The 19,467-nt window shown below is 41.1% G+C and overlaps 1 protein-coding gene across 11 annotated transcripts in view; it reads right to left on the bottom strand.

The window, feature by feature from the left end:
- LOC133616418 (discs large homolog 1-like protein) overlaps positions 1-19,467 on the bottom strand; it is a 212,981-nt gene that overhangs the window by 74,467 nt on the left and 119,047 nt on the right. For 8 of the 11 annotated variants that reach the window (XM_061975651.2, XM_061975639.2, XM_061975640.2 and 5 more), the window contains 4 exons: positions 10,218-10,271; positions 8,182-8,232; positions 2,468-2,592; positions 2,211-2,380 (listed from right to left, as the gene is read on the bottom strand). In XM_061975651.2, the coding sequence (XP_061831635.1) occupies positions 2,211-2,380; positions 2,468-2,592; positions 8,182-8,232; positions 10,218-10,271 (400 nt within the window). Of the gene's footprint in view, positions 1-2,210; positions 2,381-2,467; positions 2,593-8,181; positions 8,233-10,217; positions 10,272-10,435; positions 11,233-15,210; positions 19,383-19,467 lie in introns of those variants that run through there. The other 3 variants (XM_061975642.2, XM_061975648.2, XM_061975649.2) reach the window with 3 other exon arrangements.

The raw sequence follows: 19,467 nt of genomic DNA, 5'->3' as shown, positions 1-19,467 counted from the left end.
GCTGGCCCCACTATGGACTGGACTCTCACTATTGTGTTAGATCCACTATGGACTGGACTCTCACAATATTATGCTAGATCCACTCGATGTCTATTGCACCGGTCTGCGGTCCCCTCCAAGGTTTCTCAAATTGTTATCCCATTGGGTTGAGTTTTTTCTTGCCCTGATGTGGGATCTGAGCCGAGGATGTCGTTGTGGCTTGTGCAGCCCTTTGAGACACTCGTGATTTAGGGCTATATAAACATTGATTGATTGATTGATTGATTTATTGTGTATTGTTTACTTTTTCAATCAATTGTTTTGAAGTGGCTTCACTGCGGAAGGAGATATTAAACACATCGACATTTTTTTTACCTATTCATATAAACTTTTACATTATCTAAAATATAAACACATGACTATTGAACGTATTGTATTGAACTGAATTGTAGTGGTCAATATAAACGTTTTATTTATTGTTTACATATGATTATTTACAAAGATTTACATAACATGTAAAATATAATACATTATTTCTCAATATATAATTATAAATATACTTAGACTGCATTTTTGTTGGTTTTGTCTTTTAAGCACACACGAAGGCTCCGAGAACCAGCTCTAATTCCGGTTGTCAAGTGTAATGCAGAAAACAATTGTTTATCCTTGTTAAATGGTAAATAAATTTACGCTAAGTAGGAATTATTCATTATAAATATTTTCAGAGCTAGAGCTTATAAACCAACTTTGTAAATATGTTTTTTTTTACAATAAGACAGCCTCCTAGCAATGAAATAACACCCAAATAGTCACCTTTACAAGCCGCAAACTTTGAAGAGCGATGTGGCAAAGGCCGACTCTATTACAATGATCACTATGCTACAATCATCCTTATAGACCCTTATTACTGTATTTTCCGGAATATAAGCCGCTACATTTTATTACCTTGCGGCTAATAAAACGGTAATGGATTGAAAGATTTTTCTTCGCTAACAGCCATTATGTTTTGTATTCAACAAACAGATTCTATAAAACACCCACAGAACTTGAAAAGGTGTGTTATTTTTTGTACTGTGGCGCAATCTTTTGGACAAGTTCGCTCACTGCAGATGCTGTGGGTTGAACGTCTACAGTATTTCCTTCTGTTTAGTGCCGTGAACCGAATATTAAATTGCCCTTCGATCTACTAGTCATCCATAGCATTTCTACTCGTATGGTTTCTTCATTCATCACACCAAGCAACGTTTGTAAGTTTTACAATATAACTAAAACAATTCATACTTACGAGACAGTCACATGTTTGATAGCAGTGCTTTCATGCATATTTGTACATGCTACAGTAATGTAGTCAAGCTAGAGTCGTTAGCATTACTAGGTTTGCTATGCTAACACGTTTAGAGGAATCTGTGTTAGTATTATTAACTTACAATGGGATTCTTTTTGTATTGTTACAGTTTCACAAATTCCTTAAAAAATTCACTAAAACCGTGGAGTTATTGAGTCTGTTTAGCTGCTTGGAGAGCTGGCTTCCGCAGCTAGAGGGACCATGACAATGACTTCTGTTTTGTCTAATCATCTGTTTTACTACTTCTGTTTTGACTAATCGTCTGTTTTACTGCCGTGTTACAGGCACCATTTGGAAACAATTAAAGTATGTAAATAATCATTTACAAAATATTTCTGTGTAAATAAATAATTTCACAATGTATATATCTACGGCTAGTGCGGCTAGTATATGGAAAACTATGTTTTTCTTTTACAATTTAGTGGGTGCGGCTTACATACCATAGTCCAGAAAATATGGTAAATGGAATGAGTGTGTATTTTGAGGTTGATTTGTTGCATTTTGCTCTTTTTTGTAAAACATCTACCTCAACATCCACTGCCACACGGCCACTATTAGTAGGGGCATTTTTTTTCTTCGATTGTACACTCTAGTTAGTGCTTGTTATTATTATTATTATATAGAATTTTACAATCACAGGTCCATAATTCAAACAGAATCGATGGCTAATTGGGACCAGTTGGCATAATAGTTAATTGCTGGAAAATTATTTAGAAGCAACAAATTCACTTTAAATGCTCTGAACAAGGGTAGAATAATTGCATAGACTGAAAAATCGTACCTGTTTTTAAAAGCACCTCTGCTTAATATATGATTTTTATACTTTCAGTACTGTACGTAATTATACGTAGACCGTGTTGTGATTATGATTGTAGTATTTCTTCACCTTTGGGACCTTTCACTAGCTTTATATCCATGATTCTATCGTTGTGAATCCTCTTGCGTCGTATACACAGTCTGACAAGACCTCCAGCCTCCTTCAATGCCTCCACGGCCCCACTGTGGGTCACCTCCCTGACATCTGCCTCATTTACTCGGACTATACAGTCATTCACCCTGCCCAACAAAAACACAGGATTTATCGAATAAAAGCCACACAACATATAGTGAACATGCAAACATAGTGTGTTTGTGTGTGTTTACTTGAGTCGTCCATTCTGGGCGGCGACTCCTCCTGGTATAATCTTGGTAATAAAGATGGACGGGTCTTCTCCAATATGAGGATTATCAGTTCCTCCTGCAATACTGAATCCCAAACCTGAGTTACCCTAAACAAAAACGTGTAATAATAAACAACGAGTCAGTGACATAAAAGCATGTAACACATGTATATGCATTTAACAACGGTACCGCAGTGTAGCCAGTCTACTTGTATTCCGGCCACAATATATTACTTATTTCCAGTTTTTTAAAACAACTTTAAGTAATAATAATAATATTAATAATCATATTACAGTGTTCCCTCGCCACTTGGCAGTTTACTTACTGCAGATACAGTGCAGTGCAGATTTTAAAGTACCATTGAGTACATTGATACAGTATTTGAGTAGCTCAAAAAGGTTAATTATGTCTTCTTGTTAAATAAAAAAGTATGTTGACATTTCAGTACCAATTTGAGTTCTCATGGTAAAATTACATAGGTTTTAGAGTGTATGCACTGTTTTAAGATATAAGAGAGAGGGGAAGTGTTTTTAATTGTGTGTGAAAGCTGTGTAGAGTATGTGTATGACTTAAAAAGACATTAATAGTCACACAAATCACAAAATAAATAGCATCCCGACTTTACCAAAATATACTTACTATTGGGGGGACGTAACTATAGCGTCAAAACAGTGCCAAAATCCTTGCGTTCAAAAAACACTCTATGTGAAGACTAATTTTCCGCTTGTGCGGACTCTGTTTGTCTACATGCGCAACAGGGGCGGTCATTGAATACATGGCCAAGCAACTCTCCTTTCTTCTGATTGGTCACTTTAAATATCTGCCATCGCCTGGTCAGTGCCAATATGAACCGGGCCTGTTGTGTGTCGCTTCTAAATAAGATTAGAGTCTCAAGACAAAATAACCTATAATTAGTCTATTTTTTTTATACTACTATCGATTAAATAATTACATTACTATTTTTTATGATATCATGTGGAAAAACGCTATCTTTAACAACAACTTTTACCAATTTGATTCAATTAAAGATCAATCAATCAATCAATGTTTATTTATATAGTACTAAATCACAAGTCCCAATGATCCGAGGAGCTATGTTGTCCGGAGGCTTCTATGCCCCCTGGTAGGGTCTCCCAAGGCAAACTGGTCCTAAGTGAGGGATCAAAGAGCAGCTCGAAGACCTCTATGAAGAACACGAACAAAGGACCCAGATTTCCCTCGCCCGGACGCCGGTCACCGGGGCCACCCTCTGGAGCCAGGCCCGGAGGTGGGGCACGATGGCGAGCGCCTGGTGGCCGGGCCTGTCCCCATGGGGCCCGGCCGGGCACAGCCCGAAGAGGCAACGTGGGTCCCCCCCTCCAATGAGCTCACCACCCATAGCAGGGGCCATAGAGGTCGGGTGCAGTGTGAGCTGGGCGGAAGCCGAAGGCAGGGCACTTGGCGGTCCGATCCTCGGCTACATAAGCTAGCTCTTGGGACGTGGAATGTCACCTCACTGGGGGGGAAGGAGCCTGAGCTGGTGCGTGAGGTGGAGAAGTTCCGGCTCGATATAGTCGGACTCACTTTGACGCACATCAAGGGCTCTGGAACCAGTTCTCATGAGAGGGGATGGACTCTCTTCCACTCTGGCGTTGCCGGCAGTGAGCGGCAACGGGCTGGGGTGGCAATTCTTGTTACCCCCCGGCTCAAAGCCTGCACGTTGGAGTTCAACCCAATGGACGAGAGAGTAGCTTCCCTCCGCCTTCGGGTGGGGGGACGGGTCCTGACTGTTGTTTGCGCTTACGCGCCAAAAGGCAGCTCAGAGTACCCACCCTTTTTGGATTCACTTGAGGGAGTACTGGAGAGTGCTCCCCCAGGTGATTCCCTTGTTCTACTGGGGCACTTCAACGCTCATGTTGGCAACGACAGTGAAACCTGGAGAGGCGTGATTGGGAAACATGGCCGCCCGGATCTGAACCCGAGTGGTGTTTTGTCATTGGACTTTTGTGCTCGTCACAGATTGTCGATAACAAACACCATGTTCAAACATAAGGGTGTCCATATGTGCACTTGGCACCAGGACACCCTAGGCCGCAGTTCTATGATCGACTTTGTAGTTGTGTCATCGGATTTGCGGTCTCATGTTTTGGACACTCGGGTGAAGAGAGGGGCGGAGCTTTCTACCGATCACCACCTCGTGGTGAGTTGGCTGCGATGGTGGGGGAGGATGCCGGGCAGACCTGGCAGGCCCAAACACATTGTGAGGGTTTGCTGGGAACGCCTGGCAGAGTCTCCTGTCCGAGAGAGTTTCAATTCCCACCTCCGGAAGAACCTTTGAACATGTCACGAGGGAGGCGCTGGACATTGAGTCCGAGTGGACGATGTTCCGTACCTCTGTTGTCGAGGCGGCCGATTGGAGCTGTGGCCGCAAAGTGGTTGGTGCCTGTCGTGGCGGTAATCCTAGAACCCGCTGGTGTACGGTAAGGGGTGCCATCAAGCTGAAGAAAGAGTCCTATCGGGCTCTTTTGGCTCATAGGACTGGAGGCAGCAGACAGCGACCGACAGGCCAGGACAGTGCGGCTTCAGCGGTCGCGGAGGCAAAAACTCGGACATTGGAGGAGTTCGGGGAGGTCATAGAAAACTACTTCCGGACGGCTTCGAAACGATTCTGGACCACCATCCACCACCTCAGGAAGGGGAAGCAGTGCACTATCAACACCGTGTATGGTGGGGATGGTGTTCTGCTGACCTCGACTGCGGATATTGTGGATGGGTGGAGGGAATACTTCGAAGACCTCCTCAATCCTACCAGCACGTCTTCCTATGAGGAAGCAGGGCCTGGGGAATCTGTGGTGGGCTCTCCTATTTCTGGGGCTGAGGTTGCCAAGGTAGTTAAAAAGCTCCTCGGTGGCAAGGCCCCAGGGGTGGATGAGAACCGCCCGCTCTGGATGTTGTGGGGCTGTCTTGGTTGAAAAGACTCTGCAACATCGTGTGGACATCGGGGGCGGTACCTCTGGATTGGCAGACCAGGGTGGTGGTTCCTCTCTTTAAGAAGGGTAACCGTAGGGTGTGTTCCAACTACCGTGGGATCACACTCCTCAGCCTTCCCGGTAAGGTCTATTCAGGTCTACTGGAGAGGAGGCTACAGTGTAGTTTTCGTCCTGGTCGTGGAACTGTGGACCAGCTCCATACTCTCGTTTGCCCAACCAGTCTACATGTGCTTTGTGGACTTGGAGAAGGCATTCGACCGTATACCCCGGGAAGTCCTGTGGGGAGTGCTCAGAGAGTATGGGGTATCGGACTGTCTTATTGTGGCGGTTCGCTCCCTGTATAATCAGTGTCAAGATCTTGGTCCGCATTGCCGGCAGTAAGTCGGACCCGTTTCCAGTGAGGGTTGGACTCCGCCAAGGCTGCCCTTTGTCACCGATTCTGTTCATAACCTTTATGGACAGAATTTCTAGGCGCAGTCAGGGCGTTGAGGGTATCTGGTTCGGTGGATGCAGATGATGTGGTCCTGATGGCTTCATCTGGCCAAGATCTTCAGCTCTCACTGGATCGGTTAGCAGCCGAGTGTGAAGCGACTGGGATGGGAATCAGCACCTCCAAGTCCGAGTCCATGGTTTACTCCTGGAAAAGGGTGGAGTGCCATCTCCGGGTTGGGGAGGAGATCTTGCCCCAAGTGGAGGAGTTCAAGTACCTCGGAGTCTTGTTCACAAGTGAGGGAAGAGTGGATTGTGAGATCGACATGTGGATCGGTGCGGCGTCTTCAGTAATGCGGAGGCTGTATCGATCCGTTGTGGTGAAGAAGGAGCTGAGCCGGAAGGCAAAGCTCTCGATTTACCGGTCGATCTACGTTCCCATCCTCACCAATGGTCATGAGCTTTGGGTCATGACCGAAAGGACAAGATCACGGGTACAAGCGGCCGAAATGAGTTTCCTCCACCGGGTGGTGGGGCTCTCCCTTAGAGATAGGGAATCATTTGGTGATTTAACCCCCAATTCCAATCCTTGATGCTGAGTGCCAAGCAGGGAGGCAATGGGTCGCATTTTTATAGTCTTTGGTATGACTCGGCCGGGGTTTGAACTCACGACCTTCCAGGGCAGACACTCTACCCACAAGGCCACTGAGCAGGTCAATGTTTAGTATCTGCTCCCCAGGTAATTGCAATGTTACATTATGGAGATGCAGACCTACTTTATATGAGTGCCAGAATGGCTAATATGATACCCTCACATTGAGATTACAAATGTGTGTTTTTATTGTTTTTATAACAGTGTATAAAATGGGTTATTTTGTCTAAACCTTAGACCCTACACTCAAGACTACTCTTCTTCAGACTGTTCTTCTTCTTTACATACGAAGATTTCGGCACTGTTCTGACACCATACGTAACCCCTGCAATAATCGAGGGCAGACAGTTTTGTGTTCTCAAGCATATTTCAGTGAAAAGTATGTAGCCCAACAACTAATAAAAACTTAGCAAGAAACGGAACTAGTACTGAATGTAGTGCATGTAAGTCAAAATATGGTGTGTGGTGTAATTTGTCATTCAACTCTGAATTACATTCTGCATTGTTTAAGGGCATTGTGAGCTATGTGCAGGTTCTAGCTTCAATAGCGCCCTGTGCGAGACCCCCTCAAGGTGTGATGATAATCTCTCATTGTTATGGATTCATCCTTTTTTTAGCAGTATGGTGGGGCATGGGTTGCCGAGCAGAAATACTTATAAATCTTTTTTTCCCCTCTCATTCTTCTGGTGCCCCCAAGATAATGTAGTCTTGGACAATTGCCCAAGTGACCCATATGTAAAACAGTCACTGGCAACGTGGTTTTACCTTGTTACTAACTGAGAGAAACACATGACTCATAAGTATCGCTTTGCAACAGACAACCATTATATGGTGAGTATAACCTTAGGCAGACACAGAGTTATTAGTAGATCTGCTATAAAATATCACAATATTAAAATTAACACATACATAATATAGGAATGGCTACGGGAACAATACATGAATGTTTCTGTTGCTAAATTAGTCTTTCAACAGTTTGGGTTTTTATGAAATTAATTGTTGTTTTATTTTATCTCTGGTGAAAATAACAACCTTGTCTATATTCCTTGCGATCCGTCTTACTGGGCATGAATGTGTGTCATTTTTGCGTCTCTGTTTGCATGTACATCCATAGTGTTTTTTAAGGCAGAGCCAGTCAAGCAGACATATCCAGGTCACAGGAGAAAAGACTGAGCGAGAAGAATTGCGAGAGAGCCTCGGGGTGAGACAAAAGAGAGTATAATGAGAAAGCGGCCGAGAGGATCAGAGGAAGAAAGTGGAGACTGATGGAGAAGCAATAGTAATGTTCGTAAAATAGGGTTGGTAAAAATGTGCAAAAAATGTGAGCTGGGTAGAGAACAAAAACAACACTGACACGTAGCCATGATATGTAACACAGGGCATGTCCGTCTAATCTATATGTACCTATGTAAAACAAATAGGCTTCAACAGTTTGGATTTTAACGTTTTCCATTGCAGTACACACACTGTAAAAAGACTTGCCAAACTTGAAGGCATTTTTTGAGAGTTCCTAAACACCCACATGTACGAAAAATGCTTACATGCTGGCAGGTCTACACATACTACTGACTTTTTGGCAGTATGTTGTTTATGTTTCTATTACCCTGATGCATTTGCAATATGTAGGGAGAGTGCATGTTTTATACCCGCTCCATTGTGATTTCCTCATATTCATAGTCCGCGTCTGTTCCGTTGACCTGTTTGAGACAGCAAGTGGTGAACAAGTGACAGAAATTAGTCAGCAAGCAAGACACAGATACATTTTTAAAATAATTTAAATTGAATAATTTAATATAAAGTATCATTTGAAACATTCCAGTTTCACTTTCATGAGTTATGCTGAAATGCAGAGCCTCAGTCCTTTTTTTCGTATTTCTACATTTACCAATTTGTCAAAGAATATTATTGGTTATCTTTTAAGTCTGAGGCTATCTATTGTTTTCATAATCGAGTAATCTATCGATTTTTTGTTTAAGTTAGAGGAATCGCATAAAACACAGTCGTTAGCTTCGCCATAACCTTCATTCTATTTTATAATAAATGCACATCATCAACATTGAAATTGTACTTTTAACACATGTGCATTGATAAAAAGAATAAAAATATATGTTGTTTCCAGCAACACAGATCACTGCACACACACCACCACGGCTCGCATGTGTGCTCTACTGCATGTATTTAATGGGCACTTAATGTGGTCCGGGTTTTTATCAATGCTCATTAGTTACAATCATTAAACAAAATAAAATTGGCTGTGGGTGAATGTCTTAAAATGTACCAGGCACAAATTTGATAAAGTTATTTGATTTTGAGCAGAGGAGGAGATGGGTGAGCACACTCTTGTGCACAAATAAATGGCATCCCAGTGGTCTGCATAATCTCCTTGTCTGTGATCTGTGTCTTTGTGCAGTCAGATTAGTTTTGACTGTACATTTGTATCATCATATTTCATTAGCCACCATATACAATAAGTAAGAATTGTCTGCCACCCAGAAAAATATAAATGTACACCTACAATATCAAATCTACTTGTACTGATATATTATATAAACAATAATGTTAAGTATAAATACTTTTTTCTTTTTTTTAATAAGGAAGCTATGGTAAAAACATTACACAAACATACAATTATTAAACAGGACTTGATGAAATAAATCGGTAGCTTCCTCGATTTTATTCCAGGCAGGCGAGTATTTTCACAGTAATTATATAATAAACTTAGCTAACAATGACAGACACTGATTTGCTGTGGCAGCTGGCCACCAGTAAACTGACATCTGGGCTCAAACTATTCTGGATTTACCATTTAACCAAACAACATTGTTTTCCAGAGGGAGAAATATTCAAATTACGTTACTACAATTACATTACTACATTTAATGACATGAGGACAATTAATGGTTGTTGTTAATGTTTAATGCATGTAATAATTGCAAGAGACAATGAATGGGCGGAAAAAAATCCCAAAAATGTAAATACCGCGCAAGGATCCTTAGCTTTCTGTTGTTGCTTTGGACAAAGAGACTCCATTGATTGGGCTAACACTTTCACACAAAAACAGAGTGTTTAACATATTCAAGGCCTGATACAAAAAAAAGGCATTCTTATTAATGAAAATGTAAATTCACTACAATAAATATAGCATTTTTCTGTTACATAGAACAGGTCTATCTCGTCTTGAAAATGAACTGATGAATCTGGTGGGATGAGAGGCGATAAAAAGATATAATATGAATATATGGTGATACATTATACTTGATAATACGGTTTGTGAAAAATGCACACACTCACAAACTGGGTTTTTGTTTTTTTTACATGATTATTTAACTTAAAAGAAAAAAGCAATAACTACGACCCTTGAGATCACCAATTCAGCATATCAGTACACTTCACAAAATTTTGTTTGAGAAGTTTAGCCTTAAGATGATAAACATAAATGTCTGGAACCAAAAATGGATACAAATGTTAGCCATACTCTAATCCTAGGTCGACTGGGATAAGTTCCAGCTAGCAAGCGGTATATAAAATAGATGGATGAATGAATAGCCCCTCCTCTTGTGGATCTGAGTATAGTAAGACAATAACCCACATCAGAGGAATACATTATTCACATGTTAATCATCAGGTGAATAAAACAAACTTAAAACTCGGCATTATTGATTACATATGACTCAATACTCACATATGGGGGGGTGTCGACACTGTCTGTGTTGACCACGACGGGAGTGGGGTTGGCCTGCAATTTGAAACAAGACAAACAAGATATAAAAAAATCATGTTTTTCAGGAAGAATCATGGCACTTTACAGGTGGAGAGAAATAACTTTATTGATCCATGTCCACATGCAGAACAAACAGTGTACAATACTCAATTACACACAGATGTACAATACGGACTTACTCGTCTCATGTTTTGGTACAGCATGTTGAGTACATCTGCTATAGATTACCACCTTGGAGCGACTGCATACACTACATGACATAATGCACAACCCTTACAGCAGACAAAACTAATGTACTCCGCTGCAAAGCACAATTTCCCAGACAATCAAACAACTAACATTGTTATACATTTCCTTACACACATAAATTACACACTTTTCAGCAATATGGCTCCACAATATATTTTGGTAGACTAGTCTGACTGGTCACAAAGTGCACAAGCTTCTTAAATGCCTGCATATCTAATTTCTTTCACCACAGCATTCTTCTCAACACCACCTATATTCTATGACCATGAATACTATTTTCTTCTTTCTTATAAATGTTTTCTCCTTGTATATACTGCACAAACCTCATAACCCATAGCTATGTCACCTTTCTTATTTTTCTTATCTCAGAATATTTAGAGCCCTTCAATCCAACGGTGAAGTCCTCATCCATAAACCAAACATGAGTGAGCCAGTCCAATGAAGGAAACTGTGAATCTCAGTACTTGTCCCCAAACACGTAACAACCTGCCAACAAATCATAAACCAAATGGACATGCAGACACCCACATTTCGCAGTTTCAAAATGCAATAGAGCCAGAAAAGAATATTTCTCTCTTTGCTAATCACTACCTTTCTCATATATCCTGTCCCTTCATCTCTCTTGCCCTCTCTGTTTTACATGCTATACCACTCAGACTCTGTCAATCTCTTTCTCTCTCTCGCTGTCCACCACGTATCCAATCTGTCAGTCATGCTGAATGGAGGCTTTATCCCACATGGGAACAGAAAAAGAGAGAGGATCACAGGGATTAACGGCATGGTGGGAGGAGTCAAATATGTCAACTCAACAACAGCAGAAGGTGCGCAGATACCCAAACCTTAAATGCACATATAATAGGGATGAAAAGTGCACAACGACCATAAAATATCTTGGTGATATTGATAAAAATTATGTTTATGTAAAAAATTTTCAGAATCCCTTAAAAAATTCCCAAAATATATTTATATCTCAGATACTTCATTATATATGTCTCAACTGGTGGTGTAACATCACGTCACCCTTTTTATTGACTTATCTAAGATATGTAAATTATTTGCCATAGGAACTTAAGAACTATTTAAAGCACACAACCTCTGCGTGGACTTATTTTTGTTTCTGTGTGTCTCGTTAACAGAAACAAATCCTGTCCGTCAGATGTTAATTCGACTGACACGCCAAATCAGACTGCAGGCTTACGTAACATCAATATGTACAGTATGTGTGTTTGGAATAGAGATAATGCAAGTGGCTGTTTTCCATGAAAGGTCCAGAAGATATTGTACCGTATAAAGTACAGTATATTGTCAAACATCCAGAACCAGACATTTGCTTAGTGTACAGAACATGATTATACATTTACAGTGTAGCGCTTTTATGTGAAGAGTGACCTTCTGTGTATGTATGCTGCTTTATTTCTATGCACAATGTGCCTGATAGGTCATTAATCCATTTTAGTTGCCAATTTCCATTTGAATCACTATTGGTTATACCGTCAGTAACACATTCTTGCTGCTCAGTCATTTGCAATACACAGAACAAAATAAGTTCATTGAAAACTGCAAACCGAAAACAACTACACCATTCACATATCAAATTTACAATCAAAAAATAATGATGCCATTGTAACTGTTTCTTTCGACAAAATTTAGATAAACTTTCAAGAATTGGAGCAGTTACTTTGACATGTGTGGGAGTGATGCTGGACAATAACTACTCACTATTTCTTCGTACATGTAATGAAACTTCCTAATCAGATAAAGTAGGACTTTAATCAAATTAGAACTGATTTTCTAATTCCATTAATTAAACATCAGACTACACCCTATCTCCTATTACTCTGTCCACTGCACATAAACAGTTAAAAAAACAGATAGCTGCATTTTTGTGTTTTTGTCACAAATTTTCATACTTTGTGTACCATTTTGTATTAAGTTAAACCAACAGTGTATAAGTTAAACCAACAGTGTATTATAACCTAACATAGGCTTGGTTTAACATTATTCATCTACAATCAAAAGAAACAAAGGCATTTGGTAAACTTCAAATGTACGCAATAAGGAAAATTACAACATGTGATTACAGTGCAAGGAAGTCTGAGTGTGAGCAAACATCACATTGAGGTCGTTTGCTTCTGAGCTAAGGCTCTAAACTACAATCAGAAATGGATTACAGTTCCAGCTTTAGTCAACAGATTAAAAAAGAACACACTAAAAATCCACATCAAGATACTATATAAAGATGGATTGTGATTAGATGATAAAACAAACAAATTAGATCTTAAGATATGATTTCAGTCGAATGAAAACAGTTCTCAAAAAAAGTTCATAGTTCATCAAGGGTTGGAATTGGGGGTTAAATCACCAAAAATGATTCCCGGGCGCGGCCACCGCTGCTGCCCACTGCTCCCCTCACCTCCCAGGGGGTGATCAAGGGTGATGGGTTAAATGCAGAGAATAATTTCGCCACACCTAGTGTGTGTGTGACAATCATTGGTACTTTAACTTTTAACTTTAATATGAACAATATGTTTTCCCTTTGCCGAGGTTTGCTGAGAAGAACTCCGACTGACTACGTGCACAGTTTGACGAAGACCTACGGTATTGATGTGCTGTAGCAGTTATAAAGAGTGACAGGTAATAATGTAGTTGTTACACCTTTCCAGCTGTTTGGCCCTGGTGCAGACCGTAGCCGAGGAGCACAGGGCAGACGTTCCTTCCAGGGTGGATGTTTTTGTCCTTCACTTTATATATATATATATATATACATATATATATATATATATATATATATATATATATATATATATATATATATATATATATACACATATATATATGTATATAAAGACGCCGAGCTCGGGGATCGAACCCAGGACCTTCGTATTTTGAGGCACATACACTAACCCCCGTTCCTGTTCTTCACAACCATCTACAGCCCTGAAAGGCCAGACGTCAAAGAAGAGACACAAGCACAGAGGGGACCCACCTCAAGACAAAAGTAAAATCGAAAAAGTGACGGGTAAAATGCCGAGCGAAGTAAACCGAAGTCCCCTCAACTCCAACACAGAAGAAGCTGGTTCCTGAGAAGAGGACCATGGAACAAATAATCACATATACCGTATTTTCCGCACTATAAGGCGCATCGGATTATAAGGCGCACCTTCAATGAATGGCATATTTCAAAACTTTGTTCATATATAAGGCGCACCGGATTATAAGGCGCACCTATGTCAACAAAACAGTCAGATAGGTCAGTCAAACTTTATTAATAGATAACAAACCAGCGTTCTGACAACTCCGTTCACTCCCAAAATGAATAAACAGCTGATTTACTCGTGTTACGTAAATCAAACGTGCAATCACAATATAGTAACACGTGAAATAGTGCAGAGCAATAACAATATATCAATAACTCAACGTTGCTCAAACGTTAATGTCACACAACACAACACACTAAATAAAAATGTAAAGCTCACTTTATGAAGTTATAGCTCATTCACAAATCCCTCGAATTCTTCTTCTTCAGTGTCCGAATTAAACAGTTGAGCGAATACGGCATCCAACATGTCTCGTCGAAGTCGTCATTAATGGAGTCAGTGTCGTTGCCGTTTATTAGTTCAGTGACAATTCCTGCCTTCCTGAAAGCTCGGACCACAGATGAGACTGAATCAGCCCAGGCATTTACGATCCACTGGCAGATAGTGGCATATGTCGTCTGGCGCTGTCTCCCTGTCTTGGTGAACGTCACGTGTGTTCGCCTTCTGTCATCCACTGTTCCCACGCAGTTAGCAGTCTAGCTTCGAATGCCCTGTTGACACCAATATCTAGCGGCTGGAGGTCTTTTGTCAATCCACCCGGAATGACGGCGAGTATTGAATTAAGCGCGTAAGCGTGTCTCTTAATGTGATGTTATGAGCTAGCAAATATAACAACTACACTACCCAGCATGCAACGATAGTGACGAGCATGCGCGGTAGCCCTGAGAAGCGTTGTTGTATGCTGGCAGTTAGAATGTGGTTATGAGCACGCTGTGAGTAAACGTTGAGAACTCAGTTAACACGCCTCGTCTGCATTATTTATAATTAGACAGACAACACACTTAATAGGAGCCATTTTGGGGTCTTTACATAAACACACAAATGGAAATGAAACGTCACATATCCCAGCATGCACCGCGCGCTTCTTCTTCTACGGGGGAAAAAAGATGGCGGCTGTTTACCGTAGTTACGAGACCGAAACTTTATGAAAATTAATATTAATATTAACCCATATATAAGGCGCACCGGATTATAAGGCGCACTGCACTGTCAGCTTTTGAGAAAATTTGTGGTTTTTAGGTGCGCCTTATAGTGCGGAAAATACGGTAATAAATAGCAATCACAATGTTGATTGCATTTGGATTTTTTTGCAAAATCGTTCAGCCATAATTTTTACTAAAATTACTTGACGTCGGTTGACGATGATCTCATTGTGCATTCAAATTGATAAATGTCAGTTAGGCCAGAAACATTTTTGAGGCACAATTGGGAGCTCTAAAGACAGTTATAAAAACACAAGATATGACCCAAATCTGTGACTTGTGTTCTGAGAACAAAAAACAAAGGTATCACACAATAAAAAATATGTCACGGTTCTAAAAACCTTTCTGAATAAATATACTACAGTTTATTGTCCATGCAGTAAACATGCTACAAATCCAACCTACCTGCACATGGGCTTGTATATGTGAAAAGTGGTGCATGTGTGGCACCTGTGAAGGTGGCTCCATAGAGTGTAAATTCCAGGTATAGGCATCATTAGGCCATCGTCTAGAACCAGCCTTTCCTTTGGTTTTGCCCTTTGTGGGACTTTTTGCCACATTATCTCTGAAGTTTGAAAAAAATCCTCGAGAACACCTGTTGGCCAGGTTCGTGGGCAATGTGTTCCACCCATAACCACCCAGTTCTGAACACAGAGGGAGCTGTGGCGAGTGAAACGGATGTATAGAAAGAGACTGTGAGCAGTGCGGCAGAGGAGGAGGATAATTATGTTGGTACTGTTGGAACAAGGAATGGTGACTGGTTGAATGGGAATGTGCCGGCTGCTGTTGATGGTGATGACAGAGTTGATGCAATGATGGCGAGGAGAGTAAGCAACTGGGTGAAGCAGGAGGATGAAATTGTTGCTGGTTTGGATAACAATGCTGCAGCTGTTGATGGCTAGGTGAGAGGTGGATCTGGTGGTGGCTTGCTGAATGCAATAGCTGACTTGGTGGTTGTGGACCCAGCTGGTAGTTTGATAATGGTGGAGCAAGCTGATGACTTTGAGACGGTGGTGCTATGTGGTAATAGCTCGGAGAAGGAGAAGGAAGGAGATGTTTTGTCGAATGATATCCATGTTTCGGCGAATGGGAATGGTGCTGTGGTGAGTGCAGCGGGGACCGGTGCGGTTGATTTGATTGGACTTGCAATAATTTTTGGCTATGCTTCGAGTGGCAGTGGCCCTTGGCGGACTTAACCTTCCCTTTGCCAGATTTTCCCTTTGAAGAACCACTGCTGGGCTTTTTAGGACTACAACAAAACTCATGACTGTGGAAGTAAGTGGTCATATCTGGAGAAATAAATATGAACAAAAACTCTGAGATGCTCCTCACTTCTTCTAATGTATTATCTCGCTCTTACCGCATCACGTCTTAACAGGGATGACAAACCAAGATGCTCTTTGGAATTACTTGTGTCCATATAATGTAGGTCATGGCATCAAAGAACAACGGAAATGTTCATCATGTCAAAGCATGGGTTATTTTTTTTCTTTTCCACTGCATTTGTCTCTGTACATTAGGATCATACAATTACGCTTTCTTTTTCTTGTTTACAATACTTCTGCCTTGTTGAAAACAGCAGAAACTGAACGTCTAAGAAGCAAAGATTAATCTTTTAATGTTCTATTTAACACTGCTTATCTTTTCCGCTTCGAAGCACCTGAACTGTGTTGAACAATGTTCCCCCTCGCAAAGCAAGAAGAAACTTAGAAGAACTGAGTTTTTTTCCAGCCTTTGCTTCAGGTCTTATCAACGACCTAAAACAATTTACCGGTAAGTCAACTCCAGCACTCGAAGAAAGATTTTGCTTTCCAATTTCCATAAATTGTCTTCGCTCCGGTGATCTCAGGGTAGGACATGTTATCCAATGACCCTTAGTTGTTGCACACTCCAGCTTTAAAAAAAAAAATTCCCAGCTACTCCAATGGCAATGATGTCAGTTTATATTCCAAAAGTGGAAGTACGAATCCATAGTCTCACATGTCTGTACTGTTAATTGTTGAGTAGATATACAATCATCTCCGCTTGTCAGCTTGGCTTCCCTAAGAGAAACTTCACATTGGCACACATGTATGGTCGGTTCCCTGTCTCTTTAGCCTCTGTCTTGTCCTTGCTCCCTCCCTCTTTCAGTCTCTGTCCCCTTCCCTACAACTCTTATTCTCTCTCTCTCTTTCCCGGACTGGCCAATTACGGGCTTTCCTGGTCTCCTGCACACAACAGCAGCCAGGCATAACTAATCGATAGGCGACCGGGAATAGCCTTGCACAGCTCACAGCCAGTGTGCGAAAGTAGGATGGGTTGTGAGCTGTGATTGGTGGAGAACAGTTCCCAGTCACCATCAAGCTCTTTCCTTCCTATTTCAGAGAATATTTTAGTTTTCATCGTCACCTTAAATAATTGTTAGGCATGTTAAAACAATAAACTAGGACCTGGCCGTAATCATTTTTGGATGTTTTTGCCTAGTTATAAGTAACTGACTTCAGTTAGTGTGGACGTGTAATAGTATGTTGGGTAAAACCTCACTCCCAGACACCTTAAAAGCTGCACCAGACAATGAGTTGACAGTATGGCAAAAACAATTATCACGATTATTTTTTTCATATCACCCGATCTCGATTATTATTGCGATTTGTTTTTCTTTAGTTAAAGGCGGATTGTCCCGTGCAGAATTATACCGAGTACCAGTGACGTGCGGTGAGGTTCATGGCTGGTGAGGCACTGACTTCATCACAGTCAGATTTACAAACATATGAACCCTAAAGAGTATCTTATTCACCATTTGATTGGCAGCAGTTAACGGGTTATGTTTAAAAGCTCATACCAGCATTCTTCCCTGCTTGGCACTCAGCATCAAGGGTTGGAATTGGGGGTTAAATCACCAAAAATGATTCCCGGGCGCGGCGCCGCTGCTGCCCACTGCTCCCCTCACCTCCCAGGGGGTGATCAAGGGGATGGGTCAAATGCAGAGGACAAATTTCAACACACCTAATGTGTGTGATAATCATTGGTACTTTAACTTTAACTTTACACATACAAACTGTAGCACACAAAAAAGCACATTTAATTAAAAAAACGTTATTATGGTCTTACCTTTACTTATAAATTAAGTCCATGCGCCGTTCCTTCTGAACAAAAGCATCGATAACTTTAAAAGTCTCTCTGTCTCGATGGAGATCTTCCTTTAATTATTTCCTCCTGCTTCGATTGAAAGTCCAGTTTAGAAAACTGTTTTATTTTAGATATGTAATCCTCCATGTTAAAAGTCCAGGCGAGAGGAAAAAATAAACAATCGCTAACTGTTGCTGCTTGTTGTCACTTATTCTGCAGCCGATTAGTCGCAAAAATTATCGCTGGGATCACTAGCGCCCTCTACCACCATGAGGCGGGATTACTGCGAGCCTCAGCCAATGAGTCTTCGCAGCCGTTTTATGATTGCTCAGCACAAGAAATACGTTACACACATATAGTTGTTGACAAAATACACTGTACATTATATACCTCAGCTAACTAAACTATGGAAATGTATAATATAATTCATATAGAAATACGGTCTCACTGTACAGCAGGCCAGCAGTTAGCCGAGTCATTGCGCAATCCATGGTGAGGCTCAACTGGCTGCTGATCACCGCAAGTCTCTTCTCAGTATTTGAACGGCAAATGTGAAAATTCAGTGATTTTGAAAAAATATAATCTAAAACTGGTGAAGTTAAATGGAAAATAACTTTATAGTATAATCACTGGATACATATAACAATTGAATTCATTTTTTTTCTTTTTACATTTTTTTCTTTCCATGATGGCTTGTGAGGCCTCGCCTCACCTGCCTCCCCTGACTGCAAGTCACTGCCGAGCACCGTTGCATGCTTACTATTCACTACCTTGTAACAAACATTTCCGGCATGTTTGATCGAGGTAATACATACTAACAGCTGACAACTGTCATTTTGTTTATGTTTATAATTGTGTTTACTAGAGGTGTAACTGTACAGGTAACCCACGCTTTGGTCTGTTTTTCGGTTTCAGGGCCACGGTTTTACTTTTTTTCGTTACATTTTGTGGGGGTAAAAAGAACAACTTTTTTTCCTCTCAAAATGATTTTGTTTTTTTTTGCTTGTCTTCACAAACTTCGATCTGCAGTAAACAAAATATCATTGGTGTACTGAATACTATAAGACTTTCACCTCAAGTTAACATTTACTAAACGGCACTTTCAAATTGTAAAATATTATGTTTTCTCTTTTAATTACTTGTAAAAATCAGTGCTTCTCACTTTTAGTTTGGCAAACGGTAAGCGTTGACCCGGATTGTGGAGTTTTTAAAAAGCCAACTACCAACTATTAAAGTGCAGTTTGAATTTGAGGTACTGTAAAATAACAAGTACCATCCATCCATCCATCCATCCATCTTCTTCCGCTTATCCGAGGTCGGGTCGCGGGGGCAGCAGCCTAAGCAGGGAAGCCCAGACTTTCCTCTCCCCAGCCACTTCGTCCAGCTCTTCCCAGGGGATCCCGAGGCGTTCCCAGGCCAGCCGGGAGACATAGTCTTCCCAACGTGTCCTGGGTCTTCCCCGTGGCCTCCTACCGGTTGGACGTGCCCTAAACACCTCCCGAGGGAGGCGTTCGGGTGGCATCCTGACCAGATGCCCGAACCACCTCATCTGGC

Source organism: Nerophis lumbriciformis, linkage group LG14 (genome assembly GCF_033978685.3).
Source record: "Nerophis lumbriciformis linkage group LG14, RoL_Nlum_v2.1, whole genome shotgun sequence".
NCBI classification, from domain to species: domain Eukaryota; kingdom Metazoa; phylum Chordata; class Actinopteri; order Syngnathiformes; family Syngnathidae; genus Nerophis; species Nerophis lumbriciformis.
This window is presented reverse-complemented; position numbering and strand designations above follow the sequence as displayed.